The sequence below is a fragment of the Oryx dammah genome, unplaced genomic scaffold, assembly GCF_014754425.2.
Source record: "Oryx dammah isolate SB20612 unplaced genomic scaffold, SCBI_Odam_1.1 HiC_scaffold_9, whole genome shotgun sequence".
NCBI lineage: Eukaryota > Metazoa > Chordata > Mammalia > Artiodactyla > Bovidae > Oryx > Oryx dammah.
This window is the reverse complement of record NW_024070193.1, coordinates 13,132,295-13,157,191: the sequence shown is the minus strand read 5'-3', so window position 1 is coordinate 13,157,191 and position 24,897 is coordinate 13,132,295. Positions and strand designations below refer to the sequence as shown.

The following is a 24,897-nucleotide window of genomic DNA, read 5'->3' as shown; positions in this document are numbered from 1 at the left end:
ACTGAACAGTATTCCAAAAATCTAAATATACCGCAGTTTCCTCTTTTATGCTACCTACTGATAGACCTTTGGTTTTTTTCCCGATTTTAAGTTACTAAAAACAATGCTCGATGAATGCTGGCATACAAGTTATTTTGTGGACAGAAGGCTTTCATTTCTTTTCAGTAAACAACTAGAAATGGAGCTGAGTTATATCTGTTTAATTTTATGAGAACTTTGACAAGCTTTTCTGAAGTGGTTGTACCATTTCATGTTTCTATGAGAAATGTGTGAGCATTATCAGTTGCTCTAGACTGCTGCCAACACTCGATACTGTTTTTTCTTTTATTTTTAACTATTCTATATATGTAGTAGATGCATGCTCAGTTGCTCAGTCACGTCCAACTCTTTGTGACACTATGCTCTGTAGCCTGCCAAGCTTCTCTGTCCATGGGATTTTCCTGGCAAAAATACTGGAGTCGGTTGACATTTCCTTCTCCAGGGAATCTTTCCAACCCAGGGACAGAACCCGTGTCTCCTGCATTGCAGGCAGATTCTTTACTGCTGAGACACCAGGGAAGCCGATATATGTAGTAGAATTTCACCGCAATTTCAGCTTTCATTTCCTAGATGACTAATAATATTAAACATCTTTATATGTACATTGGCTATTTGTGTGTGTATATATATATATACAAAATGTTTTGCAAAGTATCTGTTCAAGTCTTTTGCCAGTTTCAATTGGGTTATCTTATTATTTGTTAAGAGTTCTTATATGTTCTCTATACAAACTCTTTGTCAGATATATGTGTTGTACATATTTTCTCCCATTGCGTGATTTTCTTTCCAATTTCTTATTTATGAAATGCAGAAATATTTTTAGAAAATATTTATATTTTAGCTTTTTAGTTAGATCTGAGTGTTGAAGAATCGATGCTTTTGAAATGTGGTGTTGGAGAAGATTCTTGAGAGTCCCTTGGACTACAAGGAGATCAAACCAGTCAGTCCTAAAGGAAATCAGTCCTCAATATTTATTCGAAGGACTGATGCTGAAGCTGAAGCTCCAATACTTGGGCCACCTGATCTGAAGAACTGACTCCCTGGAAAAGATCCTGATGCTGGGAAAGACTGAAGACAGGAAGAGAAGGGGACAACAGAGGATGTGATGCTTGGATGGCATCACTAGATATACATGAGTTTAAGTAAGCTCTGGGAATTGGCAATGGACAGGGAAGCCTGGCATGCTGCAGTCCATTGGGGTTACAAAGAATTGGACACGACTAAGTGACTGAACTGAACTGATGATCCATTTCATGTGAGTGCTTGTATTAAGTGTGATATAAAGGTCAATGTTCATTTTTTTAACAGATTCCTAGTTTTTCCAGCATTTCACTGAAAAAAATTATCCTTTCTCCACTGAATTATTTAACACTTTCGTCAAAAAACAACTGACCATATATACATATTTCTGACAGTGTATTTACTACAGCTTTATGGAAGTCTTGAAATCAGGTAGTAAAGTCTTTCAGCTTTGTTCTTTGTCAAGATTGTTTTAGTTATTATAGGTCCTTCACAATAATATATAAATACTAGAATCATCTTATCAATTTCTTTTTATAAAAAAGGCCATTAGTATTTATGAATGGAACATCACTGAATAAACACAGACATTTCATGAATGCATAGATAAATTCAACATCTTAACACTACTGAATCTTCCAATTCATGATCATGGGCCATTATCATTTACTTAGATCTTTAATTTGACCAATCAGTATTTTGTAGTCTTCAGTGTAGAGGTCTTCCATAACTTCTCTTATCCTTGCCCCTAAGCATTTTAAAATGTGTTGATGCTATTGAAAATCTTATTTTCTCAAATTTCATTTTGTACATTATTGGAGCTTGTATATGGGAATAAGATTGACTTTTGTATACTGACTTTATACCCTGAGACTTTGTTATAGTCACATTAATTCTAATAGGTTTTCAGGCAGTTTGTTGGGAATTTTTAAATAGATAATCATATTTTCTGTAAAGAGAAATACTTTTTACTTTCTTTCTAGTCTTTCTTTTATACCCTCTACTTGTCTTAATGTACTGACCTACTGGTAAAGCTGAACAAAAGGGGTGAGAGATGAGTGACTTTGTTCCTAATCTTACAAGCAAGCATTCAGCCTTTCACCATCAAGTATGGGGTCAGTTATAGTTTCTGTGTTTTCTGCAGATAATCTTATTCAGGTTGAAGAAGTTGCCATATAGTCCTAGTTTGCTGAGAGTTTTTATCATGAATGGTTATAGAATATTGTTGGCAGTATTTTCTGCATTTATTGAGATGATCATATGATTTTTCTGCTTCATTCTGTCAATTCAGTAAATTACACTGCTTGATTTTCCAATTATGAACTGATCTGTTTCTAACATAAACTTCATTTGATCATGAGGTATTATTCTTTTAATTATTGCTAGATTCAATTTATTAATATTTGAGAATTTTACATCTGTATTAATGAAGGATATTGTTCTTTTCTTATGTCTGTTGTGTTTGGTATTGAAGTTATTCTGGCCTCATAAAAATGAGTTAGAGAATGTTCCCTCCTATACATTCTAAAAGTTTTTCTAGGAATGGAATGTTATTCTTTTCTTCTAAGTTGTTTGACAGAATTCACACGACATTATCCAGGCCTCTGGTTTTGAGAGAAGGTCTGTGATTCAGAATTCCATTTGAAAAGCAAATACAGGGCCCTTCAATTTTTTTCTTTCTCTTTGAGTCAGTTTGATAAGCTGTGTTTTTCAAGGAATATGTCCATTGCTCCTAAATTATTGAATTTACTGTCATAAAACTGTTTATCCTAGTCTCTCGTTATTTTAATGTCTATAGTATTTGTGTTGACATCCCCTCCATCATTTCTGATACTGATTTTTTTAAATTAATCTTGCTAAAGATTTATTAATTTTATCAAGCTTTTCGAACAGTCCACTCTTATCTTTGTTAACTTTACCTATTCTTGAGTTTTCTGTTTTACTGACTTCTCTCATTTCTCTTTTACTTTCCTTGGATTTAATTTGCTTTCCTTTTCTAGATTCTTAGATGGGAATCAGTTCAGTTCAGTTCAGTCGCTCAGTCGCGTCCAACTCTTTGAGACCCCATGAATCGCAGCATGCCAGGCCTCCCTGTCCATCACCAACTCCCAGAGTTCACTCAGATTCACGTCCATCGAGTCAGTGATGCCAGATGGGAATAGAGACCACTGAACTGAAAGGCATTTAGAGCTATAAATTTCTAAGCACTGCTTTAGATGGATAATGTACATTCTGATTTGCTGTATTTTCATTTTCTTTTCTTTTTTTATTGAAGGATAATTGCTTTACAGAATTTTGCTGTTTCTGTCAAACCTCAACATGAATCAGCCTAGGTATACATATATCCCCTCCCTTTTGAACCTCCCTCCCATCTGCCTCGCCATCCCACTCCTCTAGGTTGACACAGAGCCCCTGTTTGAGTTTCCCGAGCCATATAGCCAATTCCCGTTGGCTGTCTATTTCACACATGGTAATGTCAGTTTCGTGTTACTCTCCATGCATCTCACCCTCTCCTCCCCTCTCCCCACGTCCACAAGTCTGTTCTCTATGTTTCTCCATTGCTGCCCTGCAAATAAATTCTTCAGAACCATTTTTCTAGATTCCGGATATGTGCGCCAATATGAAATAGACCTTAAAATAAAGAAGATTACAAGAGAAAAGGAAGGACACTACATAATGATCAAGGGATCAATCCAAGAGGAAGACACAACAATTGTAAATATCTATGCACCCAACATACGAGCACCTCAATATATAAGACAAACACTAACAGACATAAAAGGAGAAATTGACAGTAACGCAGTAACAATAGGAGACTTTAACACCCCATTCACACCAATGGACAGATCATCAAAACAGAAAATTGATAAGGAAACACAAGTCTTAAGTGATATATCAGATGAGATGGATCTCATTGATATCTTCAGGACATTCCATCCAAATGCAGAAGAATACACCTTCTTCTCAAGTGCACATCGATCATTCATTCAGTTTAAAACATCCCTTATTTTCATTGTAATATTTTTCTTTAAATTATAAGTTATTTGGAGATGTCGTATTTCATTACCAAAAATCTAAAGAATTCTAGAATTCTAAAGAGAATTCTAAATAGCTGCTATTACTAGTTTATATTTTTAATCAATTGCTGTTAGGAAAAAAACATACTTTTCAAGATTTTAATCTTTTGAGCCCTTTTTTTAAACAGCGCAGATGTAGTCTATCTTGGTGCCCCTGAACAGAATGTGTATTCTGCTGTTACTGGATGTAAGTACCAATTAAGGTCAGTTTCATTGGTAGTGTTCAGATGTTATCTATGTTTAGTTTTTTTTCATCCCTATGTTCTTCAATTATCAAAATGGAACTATAAATTTTTCATCTGTTTGTGGATTTACCGATTTCTCTACTTAATTTTGCTATTGGTTTTTCGTTCATCCCTCATGTTCTTTGTTCTTTTTCTGCCTTATCTGTCATCTCTCAATTTGTTTGTATTGATGGCCCCACCCCATCTTGAGTATGGGTAATGTTTTCCTGCTTCTTTTCATGGCCCATAACTTTTAATGATCTGGGGGAACACTTGGGGAACATCCGAGTTTTGGGGTCTTCCTTTAATGGGTGTTGACTTGTTTTGGCAGGTGTTTAGTTGGCCACTTGTCCTCCTCCTTCTGAAGCTTGTCTGTAAGATTCACTGGGGCAGGTCTAGAGTGGCTTTTACTCCAGGGGTAAGGTATCCCCACCCTTAATGCCTGGTGTTTCTGAGGTTTCACTTGAATGTCCAATGTATTCATCAAGTTCAATCTAGTCTAGCTGATCAGAATCCCTCTGTTGTCCAACACTGAGACTTCCAGCAGCTCACAGCTTTGTAGTAGCTGCTCTCTGCCACACTCCCATAGGTCCAACTGGCACACAGCAGCTTAGTATATGGTCAAAGATTTCAGAGAATCCTTTTCAGATATCCTGAGTCCCTGCTCTGCATACTGCTCTCCAGTAGCCTGCCCTGAAAATTCCAGCTATCTTGTCAGTTCAAACTCTGCTTTTTGCCTCTTAAGCAAATAGACCATGGTCCTCTCCTGGGCTCTGCCTCCCTGAGCCACAATTCTAAAAGCATCTCCGGGCAGAAAGCCAAGGCAATTGTGGCACTTACTTCATGCGTTTCCCTTCTCTTAAGGGACATAATCCTATGCTGCCTATTTCTATCTTCTGGGGGAAAAAATGCTTCATATATTTTGGCCAGTTTTATAGTTGTTTATAGTAAAAGGTCCATTCTGGCACTGTTACTATATTGTGACTGGAAGAGGATTACAATAGTCTCAAATTGCTCTCCCCTCATCTAGTCTTGCATCTATATAGTCCATTCATACTACTGCAGCCAGAGTGATTTTTATATGCTCAATGTTTCCAACATTAAGAAAAAATTTCACACGTTCAGAAAAGTAGGAAGACTTACACAGTGAACACATACATGCCTGCCACCTGGTTTCCACAATGAACATTTGTTACACTTTATTTATCTCCTATCTATCTATGCCTCTATCCATTATATTTGTTGAAGCATTTTAAGGTAAGTTGATGATATCAGAACACAGAGTAATTTTCATTAAACACAGATAGAAATCACACCACTTTGAGCTTACAGTTTATCAGTGGGTTCCTTTATCCTTCAGCTAATGACCAGAATCTGTGACATGGTCTCAAAGGACCCTTGTGATCTGGGCTCTGCTGATCAGTCCCTTTGTTTTCCACCTTCTTTTCCCAGCCCCTGGGTGCCTGCCACGTTGGCTTTCTTCAGATTCTCCAGTACCCTCTAATTAGTACTGTCGGGCCTCTGATGGGATTTTTCCTTTGACTGTAACACCCTCTCTGAGTGTCTTTCCCATCTTGTCTTGATATGACGGTTACTCTTTCATCCTTCCCTTTCTTCAGGATGCTTCCCCTAAACATTTGTTCTCCCTGTTAAATACTCTCACAGCATCATGGACTTTTCCTTTAAAGGATTTATGAAACTTTGCAATTTTTCTCCTCCTCATTAGATACAAGCGTCATGAAGATAAAGACTCTGCTTTGCCTCACCACTCAAATCCCAGAGCCTGGGAAGGTACTTGGCAAATACATCTATCACTGTGTAGGCACATAAAAACATTCAATGAATGAATGATGAACTCATTTTTTTCTTAATAAGTCTAAGAGAGAGAAGAATATTTAGTAAGATTGTCTGCTGCTTATTAGTCTGTCACGTTGAACTCTTATCAGGTGGTACAAGGTTAGTCCTAAATACTGCCTCCCAACCAAGCATATTTGCCCTTGTCCAGACTGTTGGGGAAAAAGTCATTCAGAAAGCCCCCCAAGACAGGAAATTTACCATTTTTTCAGTGCTCTTTTACTTTTTTTTTTTTTTAAGTGTTCTTTTACACAGTCGATCTAAATTCTCATAATACTGTGGATCTGTATCTCCATTTAATTCTCAGAGATATAACTCTGAATCTTGCAGTTTTATTTTGATTCAGAGAAAATATTTTGTTTTTTGGGGGGTGCTGTGCCACATGGCTTATAGAGTTCTACTTCCCCGACCAGGGATCGAACCCGATCCCCTGCAGTGGAAGTGGGAGTCCTAACCACCGGACCCACCAAGGAATACGCCACAGAAAATACTTTTAAAATGTTAATAACACCTTTAAGGGTTTAAAATAAGGTAGTGCCCAACACCCTCCTCTATGCCTCTCCGCACACACTCTCACTTTACATGCCTTGGCAGTAACAACAGTTCTGCTCTGCGGGACCTGAGAACACTCTCTCATACAGGAGGTGATATTTTTACCTTGGGTGCCCACACCTGCTTAAATGTAGTATCGCTTCTGTGTAGAATCTAGGAAAATGGTACAGGTGAACGTATTTCCAGAACAGAAAGAGAGACACAGATGTGGACAAACTTATGGAAACCAAGGAGGGGTGGGAAGGTGGGTTGAACTGGGGGACTGGGATTGACATATATACATTACTATGTATAAAACACATAACTAATGAAAACCTACTGCATAGCTCAGGGAACTCTACTTGGTGCTCTGTGTTGGCTTGAGTGGGAAGGAAATCTAAAAAAGAGGGAATATATGTATACGTATAAAGTCACTGTGCTGTCAACAGAAACCAACATGACATTGTCAAGCAACTATACTCTAATAAAAATCAATTTAAAAACAAAAAGAAGTTAAAGTGTTCCAGGAACATTTTCTTTATCAGGACAACTGCTGAACTTGAATAAAGAAGAGCTCCCAGTACCACAGACGTATGGGTCTTGCTATCCTGAGCCATTCTGCTATACCAAGATTTGATTTCTGTAAGCAATTTTACCAGCCTATAAAAGAATATTACAAGGAAGGAAAAAGAAAAAAAAAACCTGACATAAGCTTGACAGTAGCACCTTAGGGCAATCATCAATATGTTTCTCACAGAAGTCAAATTATTAAATTCATAAACAACCCTTCACTGCAGAAATAAGAACAATTGTTAATGCCAACTGAATAGGGAACACAGGAAAATTATGGCTTTAATTTCAACTGCTAAGGTGCCAGTGTCTTTATGAAGAACTGAGCCTCTGCATGAAAGCTCAGTGATGAATTCCGCTAAGTCAAGAGCTCTCCATTGCCAAGATGGGTACTCAGGAGGGCACGTGTGGCCAGAGATGCCTCCTGGGCCCTCAGAGGTGCTTTGCTACATCTTAAAAGAAAGGACTGGATTAGGAATACATGATAGCCACAGCTGACAAGTGAGAGAGCTCTCCTCAATCTGCTGCTGTGCCTGGCTGCTGTCCACTGCTGTTGCCAGGGAAACCGACATCAGCTTGATGGAAACAAGGATCAGGGAAAACTTTCACTTACCTCGTTTCCACTGATTCCAACAGCTATTTCTATGGGAACAGACGCTGCCGGCCAGTGGCAGAGAGGTTACCACTCACTTGTTAATGTCAGGTGTGGCTATCAGCCTATTCACTTCAGGTACCACAGTACCCACAGCACCGGTATCCAGCTGTCAGCTACCCCTGACAGCATCTTAACTCTGCAACAAGAAAGCTCAGGGCTTAAAAGTCTATAAAAATGTTTAGCACAGTTCTTTATTAGAAAAAGGAAATTTAGCATCCTTCCACATAGAGCTGAAGCAGGGCTTAATTTCTTGTTCTACCAAAACCAAATCATGTGAAGTTACTAAAGGACCATAGATCTCCCCCTCAGCTTTCAACCCCACTCACAGCACTACTTCCAAGTTCAAGAAAAGAGACCTCCAACTGTGTAGACAACTCTTTCATCTATGAGTCAAGTCAAACCAAAGATACATCCAGTTAACTGTGGGGAAATATTTTGCTACAAGTGATCAGTAAGAGTGTCTGGGAATCTGGCAGCCTGATCATCACTAATTGCACACAGGAAAATCTTTTTTTTTAATTGTAAGATCTATCTACAAAGAACCCTCCACTGTCCCCTTGTTTTTGAACTAGACCTCTGTGTTTTTTCTCTGCCTGTTGTCAAGATATGGAATTAACTCATTAACTCAATACAATTTTATTCTGTAATACAGTGGTAACCAATCACGCTGATAGCCTGGTTATCCCATTACCTAACAATACCCCTTTCAACGTCACAAGCAATTCAACTACTCTTCTAAGATGCAGATCTGTTTATGTACAGGAAGAAATTCTGTTGTTCATTTTTTGTGAGCAGATGCTGGTAAAGCATTGAATGAGAGTAAATTCTAATCCCAGTCATGAATAATTTATACAAATGCCTATTCCCAGAGGGTATGTCTCCACAATATACCTGGTATGTTTTTCCCTCTGAGCCAACATTCAAGGGGAGGGAACTAGAGGCAATCTCTGACTGACCATGGTTCATAATGGTGTGAATTTAACAGACTAGGGTGCAACTTATGATGCCCCCCAAACCCGAACCTATTTTGTAAAATTCTAATACAGCACAGTCACCCCCACTTGCCATGCCACCCTCTTCCACTCCCTCTATACCAGCAGTTACACAAGTAGAGAAGCCATGCATGAATCTCTGCCTAGGTTTTTTTAATCCCAACACTTTCAACCAATCACCAAGCATCCTTTCCCCCCAATTAATGTAGATTAAAGAAAAATCAAATGGACTGAAGAGAAATATAATGTTTTGGACGAATATGAGTAAAGTCTAAGGAATAGGAGATGAAATTCATTAATCATCTTTTTCCTCTAAAAAAGTGATTAGAGGGACTTTCCTGGCAATCCAGTGGTTAAGAATCTGCCTGCCAATGGAGGGGATATGGGTTCAATCCCTGGTCTGAACCCCAAATGCCTGGGGGCAACTCAGTCCATGCGCCACCAAAAAGCCACGGTGATGAGAAGCCTGCACACTGAAGATGGAGAGCAGCCCCACTCGCCACAGCGAGAGAAAGCCCAAGCCCAGCAACAAAGACCCAGCGCAGTCACAAATAAATAAGTATTTTTTAAAAGACTAGGGCAGAGGTCTGTCCCAATATTGGTCATAGTTTGGCACATAATTAAAGAACCTTCACATTATGATACTGAATTTATAAAAGAAAAGAGAATGGAGTTTTTAAACTCCATTTTATGGCAGGGAATATCCAGGCACCAAGACAACAGTGTTTAAAACAACTGAACAGAAAAATATTCACAACATAAGATCCTAAAATTGCCCTTTGGATTTACTATGAAAAATGGCATATGGGGCCTGACTTCAAAGGCCGACAGAGAACAGATGCATCAAAGTCTGGGTTATATTACACTAATCTCTTAAGGGTCTTTTATCTAATCTCTTCCCGGCCATTGCTAAGTGCCAGGGATCTGACTGCTACTATATAAATATCAGAGATTATCTAAACTTCTCAGGAGAAATCCATCTAATAGACATCAAAACCAGTCTAGGCACCGTGGGTCCTTAGTCTATCTTTGGCAGAAACAGAAACAAAGGCAAATCAAATCTTTGCTTAGCAAGGACTTCATAATTTACCAACTTCTAAGTATTTTCATTTTACCTTCCTGCCCCTCTAAGAGCATTTTTGGACATTAGATCCTCTAAAAGCAAATTCTCTACTCTAAACTAAGTAGAGAATACTTAGTTTATTAACATCCTGAGTAGAAGAATCATGCAAATTAAACCCTACCTATAGGCCTGGTCACAAGAAGAAAAATTAAAAGCATTGAGTTGATTAGATTTTTCTTGCATCAAATCTCATTTGATATACTCTTACTCAAGCCATCACCATCAAAGTAACGAAGCTCTCTACACTCTTCAGCTCACTGAATCCTCTCGCAACTCCCCATGGTTAATATTATTAACATCATTTTACAGACAAGCAAAGTGAAGCTCGAATAGGTAAACCATTTCACCAAATCTCATAGTTGGTAAAAGGTAGAGCAGAGAGTTAAGTCTTAATTATCTGACTCTAAAGCCAGTGTTTAACCATATGTTACAGAAATGTCATGCCTCCCTACTTGTGCAAAAATAAATCACTGTCAGAACTTCAATCATGATTGAGAGCTGCACCTCAAAGATGACAAAGAACCTCCATGGCCTGATCATGAGGGCACTGAGTACAGTGTTAATATGCATACAAAGCCTATTTCTGTTGGTCTCTTCCTGGGAAATTCAGAAAATGGTACATTTCAGATATTTTCCGAACTGCCTCTTAGCTGTTACCACTTCACCCAAGGAGGGGATCGGGAGGAGGCCCACAGAGGTAAGAGAAAAATACATTCAATGAGTAAAATTCTTTGCAGTACCTATTTTTCAAAGCACCTTTACATTCATGAGCCGACCTAAAGCCACCTATTCTGTGTGTGGGGGTGGGGATGGCACAGCAGCCTCATCCCCCTTTGAGGGGCCAAGAGATGTAGGTTCGGGACTCCTAAGTGAAGTCCCAGAGTTATTTAGCACGTGACCAGAACTCAGGTCTTCTAATTCACGTCTCATCCACCAGCCGCCTTTTGGGGGGTCTGACCCACACACAGGGGCTCAGAGGGCCGTCTACCTTACCGGAGGTGTGCCTGGCATCAGGGAGTCCTTGCAGGTGAGGATGTGAGCCACTGTCCATGACCACCATCCCCCCTGGGAATCTGGCAGTGACTCTAAAGATAAAAAGTGCTGAAAAACCACGTGTTCTCTTATCTTACCTACCTACAGAAAAAATACCCCCAAGGGGACAAGAGTTAAGTGAGCAATTTTAAAAGTGAACAATCATCAAAGCCACCATGAGAAGAGCCAGCTGAACTGTGGACTTAATTGAGACATTCTTTCTAACACTTGGTCATAACGGGGCCATCTCCTTGATAACAACTTATTATGAAATCAGAACTCTAGTTACTGACTTTCTCGGCTCCTCCCACATAGCACAAGTACCTGGGTTGGGGCGGGGGGTGGGAATGTCTTCATCCAGGATCATGCTTGGCTATGCAGAGCATACATTTCATGAACCTTATACTCACCTTGAGAAAAACAGTCTGCTGTAAAACCGGAGATATTTCAAAGCATCAGACTTAACAATGCTTCATAAATGTACCGATACCAAATCAAGTGCACAGATTAAAATCAGTTTAAGGATACAATAGGACGGCATGGCCACATGGAAAAAGAGGAGGAGCCAAGGAAGAACAACAAATATTTCCAAATGGTTGACTTAAAGACACATAGCGTATTATAACGATCCTTCATTAGAAAGCAGCAGCATGGTCTAAAACAGAAGAGCCTTTTAATTCAGGGCTTTTGGAATTACATCTGTGGTGGTCCAATGGTCCCTAAGGGGCTATGCAACACAAGCCATCTCCTTTTTAACATTTATGTCCTTCTGATTTTGTATTTCCTCCAATGTTCCCTAAAAAAGTTGGGAAGAACTCTCTAAGATTGAAACTAAAAAAATTTTTTTTTAAATTTCATTTCTCTGAAACAAGAAAATAAATACAAATGACTGATTTTGATTTTTTGTTGCTTTAGGGGAAAGTCAAGGAGGAGTACCCAGGCAGAGAAGCCCAAGTAACTAACTGTTAGGAAAGGAGGGAGCGGCCTGTTCTCTGGTGTCTCCACCCCTACCCAACCCCACCACCCCGGCCCCAGACACCTTATCATCTTTCAACATCCAGCTCATAGACATACTGCTCTTGCAGCTTCTCTGTCCCCGCCCATTTTAGCTTGGCCATCCTGCACTGCCCAATGACAGGTCCACCCCAGACAATGACTGTCTGCGCACAAGGCCCCCATCTGTGTCTTAGACATCTTGGCACCCTGGCCCCTGGCCCAGAGCCAGACATGCAGCAAGAACTCAGGAAAAGCGACCAAATTTGTGAACACGCTGGAAGACTGCTCTGCGGACGTGGTTCCTCCTTTAGACAGAGCACTGCTGGACATCTCCTACCCAAGTGGCCTCGCACGTCTAGGCAGGGTCAGCCGCAGCCCCGGGGGAGCTGGGGCACATCGTGGAACTGACTGAATATTGCTGGGAATTCTTGGGTTTTATTTTAAGAATTCAAATGTCATTTGCATTCTCCTTCATAAGGGATCTAGTTTTGTTCTGATTTAAAAATATTTTAAAGTTACTTATTACTTTCCCCAAAATATATTTCAGTAAACTGGCTGTTCCATCATGGTGTGTGCGTCTTTATCCTCCAGCTGTGGGTACCCCCAACGGGGTGCATATTTAGCATCCACCATTATAATAAGGGGTCCCTCCCAGCTTTGTCCCCTTTTCCCTTTTTAAGTCTGCCTCATCCTGCCAGGGTGATGTTCCTGCTCTGGGAAGCTCAGAGATAAGGCATGTCACTGGCACTGTTAAAATTAGTCGTTTCCATGGCCTCAGTTTAGTTGGGTTTAGGAGACACAGGGTGCCAAGGAATTCACAACAGAATTGCTGTTAACCTTGTATGGGCTGTTCCTGTAGTAAAATCAACATGATGCTGTTTCTCCAGGGATAAATTCCACCCTCACCATCCTGACACTGACCTAAGGCCACAGAGGGTTGTTAGGAAGAAGGCACTTATAAAGTGTGATGTGAAAGAACTTTAGGCTTGAAGAGCCATTTATCCAGAGAAAGAATCTTTGGCCCGGGTCAGTGCAGAGGGTCAGCTGTCACACCCAGAACTCAGGCCCAGAGCCCCCTTTCCCCTCACTATAAGGCATGGGCTCCTGGCTCATTTCTAGATGGGGCTTCACAGGACAGTGTGTATCCATGGTGTGAAAGCGACCACACTCGTCAAGGAGAATTCTAAACGTGCTGTCCCTGAAAACAGGCAGGGTAGCTGAGAGGGAAGATGAGGAGAGGAAGCAAAGATGGGTAACTAGCTCGCTTTCTGCTCTGGAAAAGGCAGTGTTTAGAAAAGTGAGATAAAGGTCTCTCCACTGACTCGGCATTACATGAAGACATCACATTCCCCGAGATACAAGCTCTCAGCAAGACAGAGATAGAGTGAGTGAGGAGTAGATAAACTCACTGGGAATCAAGTCTATCAGCAGTATCTCCGGAGGATGTCTGAGCTCAGGAGTGACAGGGGCTCCTCGGGGGAAACGGGCACCTATGAGCCCCAGTCACCCTCCCAAGGCCCTGGCAATGGCAATAAGCTGGCACTGAGAGCCTGGGGAGGCCCCCCTCCCTTCTCTGGGGTACTCCCCTGTGTGGGGTGTCTGTGTGGTGGGGAAGATGCTAGGATGCCCAGGAGGGCTCTAGGATGGCAACCACAGACAAGATAGAGCCCCTGTCTGGTCCCAGCCTCCACTGAAGCCCCGTCAACCACAGAGCCGAGGAGGCCAACAAAGTAAAATTTCAAAAATGATGACTGAGTGACACGGACCATGATAAGGCCGGAGGAAATTTAGGTGCAAAAGCTGATTATTTCTCTGCATTAAAGACAGATTCTGTGAGCTAAGATTAAAAACGAATTCAAGGGAATATTCTCACAGTGATAGCAGCAGAAAACCAAGCTAATAAATGATCCCCATGGGAAGGATGTGAGATTTTTAAACTGTCCAGTATTTCTGTGCTAATCTAGGCTTATTTCTCCTTTACCATGAAATCTGAAACACCACTGGAAATAATCATGATACTGCAAGTAACTTTAAAGGGCCAGGCTATGTACTAATACCAATGGGAAGAAAACCACAAAAGACAAAGGTCCTTTGCTGGGGGAGACCAAGGCTGGGCATCCTTTTAGTTGCTTTTAATCCACTCCTACACTCTAGCATATAAATGTGACTCACTTCAGGGAAATGGTTTCATTCAATTAATAGTTTGGCAAGCATCAGAAACACAGAATCTCACAGACAGATACGAGCATTGAGAATTACAGTTCAGTCCCAAAGCAACACACAGGGGGGACATCAGAGTCCACACGCATGCAGAGAAAGCTGTAGGGAGCTGCCTGACACATGGCAGCAGCAGAATGTGGGACACGGATCCAACTGCTTACCCACTAAGGACACCAAGAACCAGGTTAAGGACGAAAAATGAGCCAAGGATGATGAGACTAACAAAATACACCCATGGCCATTCCCATCCTATCGCATCATTTACCTGTAAAATGTAAGGAGATTAGTTATCAGTTATCCATTTGCCAAAGAGCAGAGCCCCAGGAACTGCTGCTGGACCACTAGGGCTTTGACTGAGGACTGGTGCTCCAAGGATGGGATCCCGCCAAGGGCCTTCCAGTTTTGTTCTTTCAATAAGGGCAGGTTCTGCTACGGAAATCCCCAAATGTGGCCTACCAAAAGTCATTTAGCTACTGTTTGGTACCAATTAATCTGCATTATATTTGGATCCAGACCAATAAAGCAATTATAGATGTATCTCCTTTTAGGACAAATGGGCAAGCAATGCCAATGATTTAAACCCCAAGTGACAACGCTGATTAATCTCTGGTCAATAATTATCCTATAGCTTTCTTTCACAAAGGCTGGTGAGGTTCCAAGAAACGTCTTGGTTTGGGAAGCCTCAGCAGAAAAGAAAGCATCTTGGAGGACACATAAAATGCTTGGCACCCACCCGGCGGCCCCCATCTAGCAAGCCTGTGTGGTCCTGGCAACTGTCCTCAGGACTCTGCTTTCAAGATGAAAGAGGTGTAGCTTACCCGCTCAATACACCAAGTACAAGATTTAGTACGAAAAATGACCCAAAGATGACGAGACTGACAAAATACACCCAGGGCAATTCAAATCCCATAGCATCATTCATCTGCAAGAAATAAGATGGTCTCATAGAAGTGGGTTAATAAGAGAATCTAATAAGGAGAGAGGGTTACATTAGAGACAGCATTCCATACATTTAATTAAACATTTACTTAGCTTCAAATCAGACAACAGTAGCCAACGCACATTCATTATATATTCCCAACACACACACACACAGAGTCATCAAAACTTTCAGGGCAAGTAATAGCAAGCTCTGGCCACGGCTAGGCCAATCAGCTAGAATTTGGCTCTTTCTTACAAGAAATTGCCTTGGTAAGGGATTTTCAGAGATCTTGGTAGAAGACAAAACTAGTGCTTAACTAGAAACTATTTTCTACCCTGCCCAAATTGTTGGTAGTATTCTTACTTTCAAAATTTGTGATGGTGGAAAAGTCTTAGCTATAGAGACAAATTTGTAGCATTTGACTCTATCAATTCTTTTTTTAAAAAACCCTAAAATAATAACTTTCCAGTTATTGGATTTTGGGTATATTGGAAGCCAATTATCTGCTATCAGTCAGTGCAAGCACAGCTAAATTAATGCAAAGAAGGAAAGTATTCAGAAGTCAACTAGCTGACATATTCAGGGGTGCTTTGGGGAATGAGACTTTTTTTCTCAACTGCACCCATAGGAAGGACCCAACTGCTTGCCAGTAAGGAGAAATTTAAAAAGCCCTCATCTCTCAAATCTAGCTTGAACCTACATAACCTTCCCTGAGACAGGTGGCTCCAGCTGTGAGTTCTTTCAGAGGAACCCGGTGTCCCTACTTCTGTACCAAGTGAAGCAGCACAGTCAGACATGGCCGCCTGAACACACCTTCCCGGGGAGATCAGCTCATGAGCAACTTTTGTGCTGGAGCAAACAGGTGCTTCAGGGTTCGTGGCTGGATGCAACTTTCTAACAGCACAGGTCAGTGCTAAATTGGGCAAAGCCTTCTCCAAGAAAGGTGTGAAGCACAAGTGAGAAGACTGACTGACTGACCCCAGGCCTGACTTTGCTGGAATCCCCAGCTAACAGAACAGTATATGGTCTGGGCTGATTCATGGTTCTGGCTTTCTGAGGTCAAGCCCTCAGGCCGTTAAGCATGTGCTTTCTTTATATTATCTGGCACTGGGTTTTTAGCTTTACAGAATGAAACTCATGCATTTCACTGTTTGCCTCAAGCAGAAACCAAACAAAAAAAGAGAACATTAAAAAAAAAAAATTACCTAACATCTGTTGCTGAAGTCTACAGAGAGGGCATTAAAGCCCTTATGAAACACCTGTTTGGCCACATGAAAATTGATGTGCTTACTGGAACTGCTATCAGTCTGCACATCTTATATCGGCAATTAGAGTAATGAATGAGGCAGGGCCGTGGCTGCAATTGTTGATCTCATTAAGTTGGATAAACTAATTTCAGCAGGAAGGCTGAGAGTAATTCTTCCAAAGCAACTACACCACTAAACTTATTTAATAACCTAGATGTGCAGGAGAAGAAACAGGCTGCCTGGCGTAGTAACCAGAGCCCAGCCTGGAATCAGGGCCTTCCACAGACCCCTCTGGGCCTGCTTCCCCTTTGCTGGGGCAAGAGGGGTGCCCATGACCGGGGAAAGTATGCTCGCTCACAGAGAGGAAGGAGGTGCGTGTCCAGGGTCCCCACTAGGGGACCCTGCCCTCTCATACCTCAGCAAAGTGTGTTAGCTGTCAGCCCAGCATCTGCCCAGCCCATCCTCTTTGGCCTCAGCCCCGTGTTCCAGAGGATGGTTCCGGGAACAGCTGTCTGCTCCAACTTGGGAGGGAACATTTTTTTTTTTCCCAAAGAAACTCCTGATTTCCTAGAAATAAGTGTTTGCTCAAATCAGAAATATCACCTGGAATAACTCATGGGGGACAAGGGAAAACCAAAGGCCACAGGAGACCCTAAATCTCCAGAGCGTCGGAATGAGAAATAAAAATTAAGCTCTAAGGGCCAGTCTTTCTCCTGAAGAAATCTTCTCAACCCTGGTCTCTCTTCAGAGGCTAGTATTTCTTAGGCTTTACCAATCACATGGGACACGTCAGAACTGGCAAGCCGGTCCCCGAAATACCCACACAAAAATAGAAACTCTGCTTGGGATTTTGTCTGTGTGTCCTTTGTCAGCAAGGGAGAAAGCGGCGTGAGCTCAGTCATTTCAATTTAGATTTTTAAAATATTTATATCAAAGTCATCAGGTCGTGTCCCTGGTACTCAGGAAATAACAACCTAGTTTCCGTTTCCCCTCACTTCAAAGGCTGAGATGCACATCCATGTCTCTGATTAATCTAAGGCTTTTTGTTTTTTTTCTACTGCAAAAACTACTAGAAACTTGATATATTGGTTGTGGCTCCCCTGAGCCTAGAATCGGAGAAAGGACCAGAAAGGCAAGCTGCTAGCTAGCTAGAGAGGGAGTTCCCAGGTACCCTGAATGAAGACGACTATCAGCTTGGCCAAGGGAGCTTCCTGTTTGAGTCTGACAGCCAGCTCTGCCATAGGTGTGAAGAGAAGAGGCTGGCACTAAGGCAAAAGGCCACAAATAACTAACGTGGATAATTCTTTCCTGAGACCAATTCTAATATTTTAATTAATTTCCTACATTTAAAATCATTTCCTTGGAGTTGGAGAAAGAAATAATAGAATCATGTCGTGTTACTCCACATCTTGTGGACGACACAAAGTTAAAGCCCAGAGTATCTGGGTGACCTACCCAAGGTCAGGCACCTAGCCTTCTCCAGCATAAGGCTCTTTCCTTGCACTACACCTTTCTGACTCTGGACAACAAACGTGTAGATCAGATGGCAGCTTAATTATGCTTATGGAATTCACTTCAAAAAAAGAGCACTAAAAAAATGGCTTTCTATCAGAAGTTAATAATCCCATTCCCCACATATCCAAGGGGTCCTGTTCTACACATGTCTTCCTGCATACTGGGCCTACCTTCCCAAGTCCCTGCCACCACTTGCCAGGCACTCCTGGGGACTGAGGCATCCATGAACTTGGGAACACTGACTGAACATAAACTCAACTAGACTCAAATTCATCCCTGGCAAAGACTTTGTCCACCATATACAAACATTTAAAGGACTGAAAAATTTGCTTGCAATCAATATTTAAAATTGAATCTCAGTTCTCTCTCAAGTTGTTCCCTTTACACTCTGGCTGTGGAAAAAATCAGGAATTTTAAAAAGGCCCATCTACCCTGAGGGAATGGGACTGCGAACTTGAAGAGTAATGGTAGCTGGTATCTGCTGAGCACCAGCTTTGGGCCGGGCGCTGTGCTGGGCAGGGAGGCGCTGTTCTGTGCACAGCTGTGGATCCCACCGACTGCGGCCCATAAAATAGGAAGAAGGCTGGGGCCTGACTCCTGCCTATGTCTATGCAGAGTTAATAAATGTAATCAGTAAGTAATTAGAAGCAACCTGATATGTTTGAGAATAAGATCTCAGTGAGCACTCTGGAAGACATCCCTGAGCTGCCCCCTAGTGTTCCAGAAGGGCTCACAAACCTCCGAGAATGGAGAAATGCCAAGGAAAGAGAGGGGGGTTCTAGTCTAGACCAGGGGTCATGACATTATGACCTGTGGGCCAAACCAGCCTACCACCTGCTTTTGGACAGCCCATGAGCTAAAAATGGCTTTTACATTTTTAAATGATGGGAAAAAAAAATCTGGACTATCTCATGACACAGGAATGTTATACAAAATTCACATGTCAGTGTCCATAAATAAATACTGGAATGAAGCCACAGGTGTACATGTTGTCTGCAGCTGCTTCCAAGTGACATGGGCAGAGCTGAGCAGTTATGACATAGACATTATGGTCTGCCCGGCCACATATATTTACTGTCTGGTCCCTTATGAAAAAAGAAAAGGTCTGTAGACCCTTGTTGTAAATCAAATACCACAACCACTTGCAGCAGGACCTTGAAGATGTCTAGGGGTCTATATTCCACTGTTTCCCAGACCTGCTATAAAGGGATATAGACTGGCATAAGGTTGATAAGTTATTGGAGTTCCTCCATCGGAATAAAGACACCATGTAATTCATAGAGAATATAATTATTATGTTGTCAAATTATTAGCCCTGTGACTGTCATATGAAAAAACAGAGGTAATAATTATATCATCCTAGGTGATACTTAGAGGTTCTCAGTAAAGCAAGTAGAAACTTTTGTTTCTAGGTGCGTGGAGTCTTTTCTCCGTTAATCACACACTCCCAGAGTTTCCACTAACTTGGCGATGGGAAGATCGTAATGAGAGAATCAATGTGTGGAAACAAAGTCTGCAACTGTCCATTAGGGCATGTCGGATCAGCAATGTCAATACACCATGAAAATAGGGAGAATAGAGCTGAGGAGTCACCGATTTTTTCATTTGTTTTAAATCAAAACGTTTTCTGTACTGTTTTAGGGGGAAGGACCAGAATTTGGGCTACTTGAATGATGCTTTTTCTATCTATCAGAAACTTCAAAGGGAGACTGGAGACTGAGCCCTCCACTAATCTAACCAGGAGTGGCAACTTAAAACATAATACTGAAAATGAGCTCTTTACCTAATTAGAGGGTCCTCATGCATGGCCATGGGCTTGGCTCATCCTATATAATCTTCCTCTTTCTCTTCACAAAAAATTTTACAAAAGGCATTGTGTTATGGATATAAATAACAGATTGCATATATACACACACACTCTCACTCTCTCTCTCCTATGACAATTAGAAAAAGGAGGGGAAGGGGAAGAAATAAGATAAAACATGCTGGTGATATTTTAAAAACCTTATTACCAAACTAGACTAACACTTTGGGGATGAAAATAAAAATGCATTTTCTTTGTCTAACACTGAACATACAGACATTTCTACAACCCTGCAAGCATGGAATTCACTTGTGAAGGGAAGCAAAAACCTATTTACAACCATTATGTTCTCTGAAGTTATAGAGTAATGGGAAATCTTATAAAGTGTCTAAAATTTAGATCCTATCAGAAAATACTTCTCAACGTTCAGACTAACTGGAGACTGACCATTTAAGAAGTATGTTACTACTCATTACCTTTTAACAAATCATTATTGGAATCCTGATTAATCCCATTTGGACCTGGGTTTATGCTCAAAATCTACAAGGCAGCTGTTTTTCCCAACAACTCTGTGCCATGGCAAAATAATTTCTAAACTTCTGTGAGTATTTTCAAATTCTATCAAACACAGAAGTAAACAACTAAACTCAACTCTGAGAAACAACTGTTAAAATACAATTGCTCTTCATCTGTAGCAAACCCTACCGGCTCTGTTGGGAACCAGAGAAGCTAGCCCCGAGCCATACGAAGGGTGTCCATCTGTTTTCACAAACAGGTCCACCAGCCCTGGAAGTCTGATGCGCCATCTTTACCTTCTCTGCCAAAGTTCTCTAGCGCCAAAGAAAAAGGAAGAGAGAGCTAAGGGCTTATGCTGGGCTGGTCTGTAGTAATACTGAAGATGCAAAAGGGAAGCACTGTAATAGGGGAAAAACCCATTTGGGCTTTAAGGCTGTGCTAAGCTATGGAAAGGCTGTGCTAAGCTATGGAAAGCCTGAAAAGAATCCAGTTAATTGATGTTTTCTACCTTCCATTTAGGACCTGGTAGAGAAACCTGCCTCTAGGTATAAAAGATTAGTTTTAGTCTATGGAAGTCCGGGGGCCTCTTACTCTAGGGAATGAGCCTGGGCTCTTCAAGTGTCTAATCAGGACAGCCCTGGTATGCTGGAGTTCCTCCAACAAAGGGGACTACTGGGTATGCTCAGTGCTAAGTCCCCAGGAGACACTGGGGATGCGAGGAAGTCCACGTCCTGTAGCAGCTTTCTACAGCTGAAAGCAAGGCCCTGGCGGGGAGACGTAATGGGTCTTGCTGAGTGAAAAGACAGTCTGCTTCCCTTCCCAAAGAACTCACTTCCAGGGGGTCTTTTCCAGCCAGCTCCCCAGTGGCTCCAGCTAATGAAACACTTTTATCCGAGGAAAGCACGCTCCGTCAACCCCCTGCGCCAGCTGCTTACCCAGTAGAGCACGTCTGTCCAGCCCTCCATGGTGATGCACTGAAACACAGTGAGCATAGCAAAGGCAAAGTTGTCGAAGTTGGTGATGCCACCATTGGGGCCAACCCAGCCACTCCTACACTCCGTGCCGTTGGCGGTGCACTGGCGTCCGTTCCCTGAGAACGCACACGGCGCCGGGTCCTCTTCAGCCACCACATCTGCAAACAGAGGCGCAGGCTTCACCACCCAGGGCAGGAGCGACCCGCGGGCACCCGTGCCGCGGGAGCCGAGAACCTACCCGCCTTCCTCTGTCCTCACTCTCACAGCACCCTCCTCAGCCTATACAGATCAACAGAATTTTTAAACAAATATTACATTTTACTTATCTGGCTGTGCCAGGTCTTAGTGCGGCACATGAGATCTAGTTCCCTGACCAAGGATCAAATCTGGGACCCCTGCATTGGGAGTGCAGAGTCCTAGCCACTGGACTACCAGGGAAGTCCTGGAGAAACACTATTGATTCACCTCATAGTCCAGTTTCAGGGGGCTCCCCCCATCTTGTTTGCCAGAACACATTACATAGGAAATCAAGATGGAAAAAGAAACTACATTCTCATTAATTCTAAATATAATTCACAGTAAGAACGGCTTAGATTAACCAATGGATTTGGCTTTCCATTCCCCCCCGCCTCTCATTTTGTTTTAGATTTTTCCCAAACCAGAAAAGTTGTTTTGGGGAAAGCCAAATATTTAAATAGTCTGGTTAGCAACCATTTTCATTACTCACCTGAGTCAGCAAAAAAACACGTTTTGTGCATTTTTCCAATAAAAAGCTCCAATCCTATAATAGCATAGATTATGATTACAAATAATACCAAAAGGGCTATGTGAAGGAGGGGAACCATGGCTTTTATAATGGAGTTCAGGACAACTTGTAAACCTAGGAAAGACAAAAACAAGTTTGTGAGCCAGCAAGATATTTCAGGGATGCATTTATATACTTCCTAATGATGCCTGTTCTGTATGGGGCACATGGTAATAAAACTCAAGGAGGTATCTCAGAGCTTTGAATTAACATGAAACCTGGGTGTGAGATAAGTTAAAAAGATCCTCTCAAAGATCATCTAATCTAACTCCCTTAACTAGAAAGATGAGGAAACTGAGCCCTAGAAAGGGAACAGCTGGATATAAAAGCCACTCATTCCTGCATTTGTTCATCCACTCAACAAAATTCCTTGAACATCTGCCACACGGCAAACATAAGGCGGAGTGTTTTGGGGACTATGAAGATGTATTACACAATGTGCTTCCTCCCAGAGGTGAGGTTCCAGTGAGACACGTAAGCATTACATATGAATTACTCTAAGGTAGCACACAGATGCTAGATGAGTGACATCACACAGTGAAAAGTAAAGGAAGGATGAAAGACATTCACTTCAGAGTGCAGTGGGGAGAAAGAGGGCTGGGCAGGAGCCTCCCTCTCTGGAGGGCCTTAAGGCCAAGCAGGATGCATTTCCATAGACAGGTGGGTCGCGGGCATGGGAGAGAGGCTGTTCCAAGCAGGGGAAGAAAGTACCTAAAGCACAGAAGACAGCGAGTGTCGTGTGGGCCGGGGATGGCGAGTCTTGGTTGGCAGTCATGCGGGGGAAAAGGGTGGCAGTAAAGGCAAGCAGATTGCAGCTGCAATCAACTAGGTACCTCTGGGTTCTGGATTCGGATTACAGGGCCAGACTTTAGTCCACTTTAGGGGATTTTAGAGGCTTTAGAGGCCAGACTTTAGAGGCTGTCAAAAGACAGCCTCTTTATTTATTCTAAATAAGAGAAAATCAAACAAAAGTTTCATAACATGTATGCATGGGAAAGAGCCAAGAAAACTCAAAAGGCAGCCTTTTCAGAAAGTTAGAAAGTGAAAGTTGCTCAGTCGTGTCCAACTCTTTGCTATCCCGTGGACTGTAGCCTGCCAGGCTCTTCTGTCCATGGAATTCTCCAGGCAAGAGTGCTACAGTGGTTGCCATTTTCTTCTCCAGGGGAATTTTCCCAACCCAGGGATGGAACCTGGGTCTCCTGCATTGCAGGCAGATTCTTTACCATTTGAGCCACCAGGGAAGCCCCTTATAAAGACAAGTGGGGCTGCAAAAGGCAAAACAGGCAGAGAAGTAGCTGGAGGGTGCTGGGCTCTCCAGGGAGGCCAGGGTGAGGATCCAGAAGAGATCAGAACTCAGCAAGTGAGTCTGAGTTAGAGGAAGGTGCCCAGGTCGGCAGGGTCATGAGGCTAACCCTGGGGCCTGAGCAAGAGAAGGCGCCCCTGGAGTGGGGGAGGTGAAAGAGCGTTAGAGGAAGGGGAGGGTGAGGACTGAACACCTGGTGAGTCTGGTCACCAAACAGGAAGGAGGCTGTGCCCTGCGGCTGAACCTCAGACCTTAGGGACAAGGGAGAGATGTGCAAACCTTGGAGCTACCCACACCTGGAGCAACACTGAGAGCCATGGTCCAGGAAGAGAAAAGACCAGGCCAAGAGGGACAGTGGGGCAATACTCAGGACCAGGTGGAAGGAAGCAGGAGCTAGAGGGAGGGTGGTCAGCAGGAAACCAGAGCCAACTAGACGCAGGCCCCCTGACACCATGCACGCGCCCTGCACAGTGAGACACGTGGCCACCGAGACCCACCTCAGCTTCTCCACCGTAAACAGTCACACCTTCCCAGGCATTTTTAACAATTGCAGGTACTTAAGGAATCACTAGTGGAGAAGGCAATGGCACCCCACTCCAGTACTCTTGCCTGGAAAATCCCATGGATGGAGGAGCCTGGAAGGCTGCAGTCCATGGGGTCACTAAGAGTCGGACACGACTGAGCGACTTCACTTTGACTTTTCACTTTCATGCATTGGAGAAGGAAATGGCAACCCACTCCAGTGTTCTTGCCTGGAGAATCCCGGGGACGAGGGAGCCTGGGGGGCTGCCGTCTATGGGGTTGCAAAGAGTCGAACACGACTGAAGTGACTTAGCAGCAAGGAATCGCTAGTCCACAGCTGCCAACCAGCACGGGAAAGAGCATGACCCAGAGCCCCCAATCCATCTTTTTCCCCCTTTTCTTTTTCTTTCCCTTCCTCTCCCTACTCTCTCTCTCTCTGCTCCAAAGTGCCCTTTCCTAGTATCTTCTCACAGTACCTTCCCAATACATATCCAAAGAAAGAAAGAAGAGGCTGAGATGCTAGAGTGAAATACATTAGAAATCAGAACACACAAGCAAAGAGAAAAATACTTATCAGCAGTAACAGTAAAAGTTCACCTTGATATGAAGTACATGGGAAGAGGTGGGGGACAAGATGGGGAGGGAAGAATGATAAGAGGTTTTTTAGACTCACAAAGAACTTCTTTCCAGACTTTCATTAAGACAAAATCCTACATACTGCCTTCGGATATTTAAATGTTCAAATGATGTCTTCTGAAGAAAACAATGATCAATAGGATGACTTGTAATGTTTTCATCTTCCATAAGGAATAGATGAAGAGAAAAAGAAACATATGCTCTAATCTACTTGGACAAGATGGGGTTTGTTTGTTTTTTCATTTGGTTTTTAAGACATGCGAGGGCCATCCAAAATCATCATCCAGCAGTTAGCTCTTCTCAACTGAATGGCAGTGAGC

At 42.4% G+C, this 24,897-nt stretch overlaps 1 protein-coding gene across 13 annotated transcripts in view; it reads right to left on the bottom strand.

The window, feature by feature from the left end:
- The window catches only part of CACNA1D (calcium voltage-gated channel subunit alpha1 D), a 347,512-nt gene that overhangs the window by 127,966 nt on the left and 194,649 nt on the right, over positions 1-24,897 (bottom strand). For 10 of the 13 annotated variants that reach the window (XM_040247197.1, XM_040247202.1, XM_040247198.1 and 7 more), the window contains exons 6-8: positions 22,039-22,191; positions 21,273-21,469; positions 14,495-14,598 (exon numbers count right to left, since the gene is read on the bottom strand). In XM_040247197.1, the coding sequence (XP_040103131.1) occupies positions 14,495-14,598; positions 21,273-21,469; positions 22,039-22,191 (454 nt within the window). Of the gene's footprint in view, positions 1-14,494; positions 14,599-15,151; positions 15,256-21,272; positions 21,470-22,038; positions 22,192-24,897 lie in introns of all 13 variants that reach the window. The other 3 variants (XM_040247200.1, XM_040247204.1, XM_040247206.1) reach the window with 1 other exon arrangement.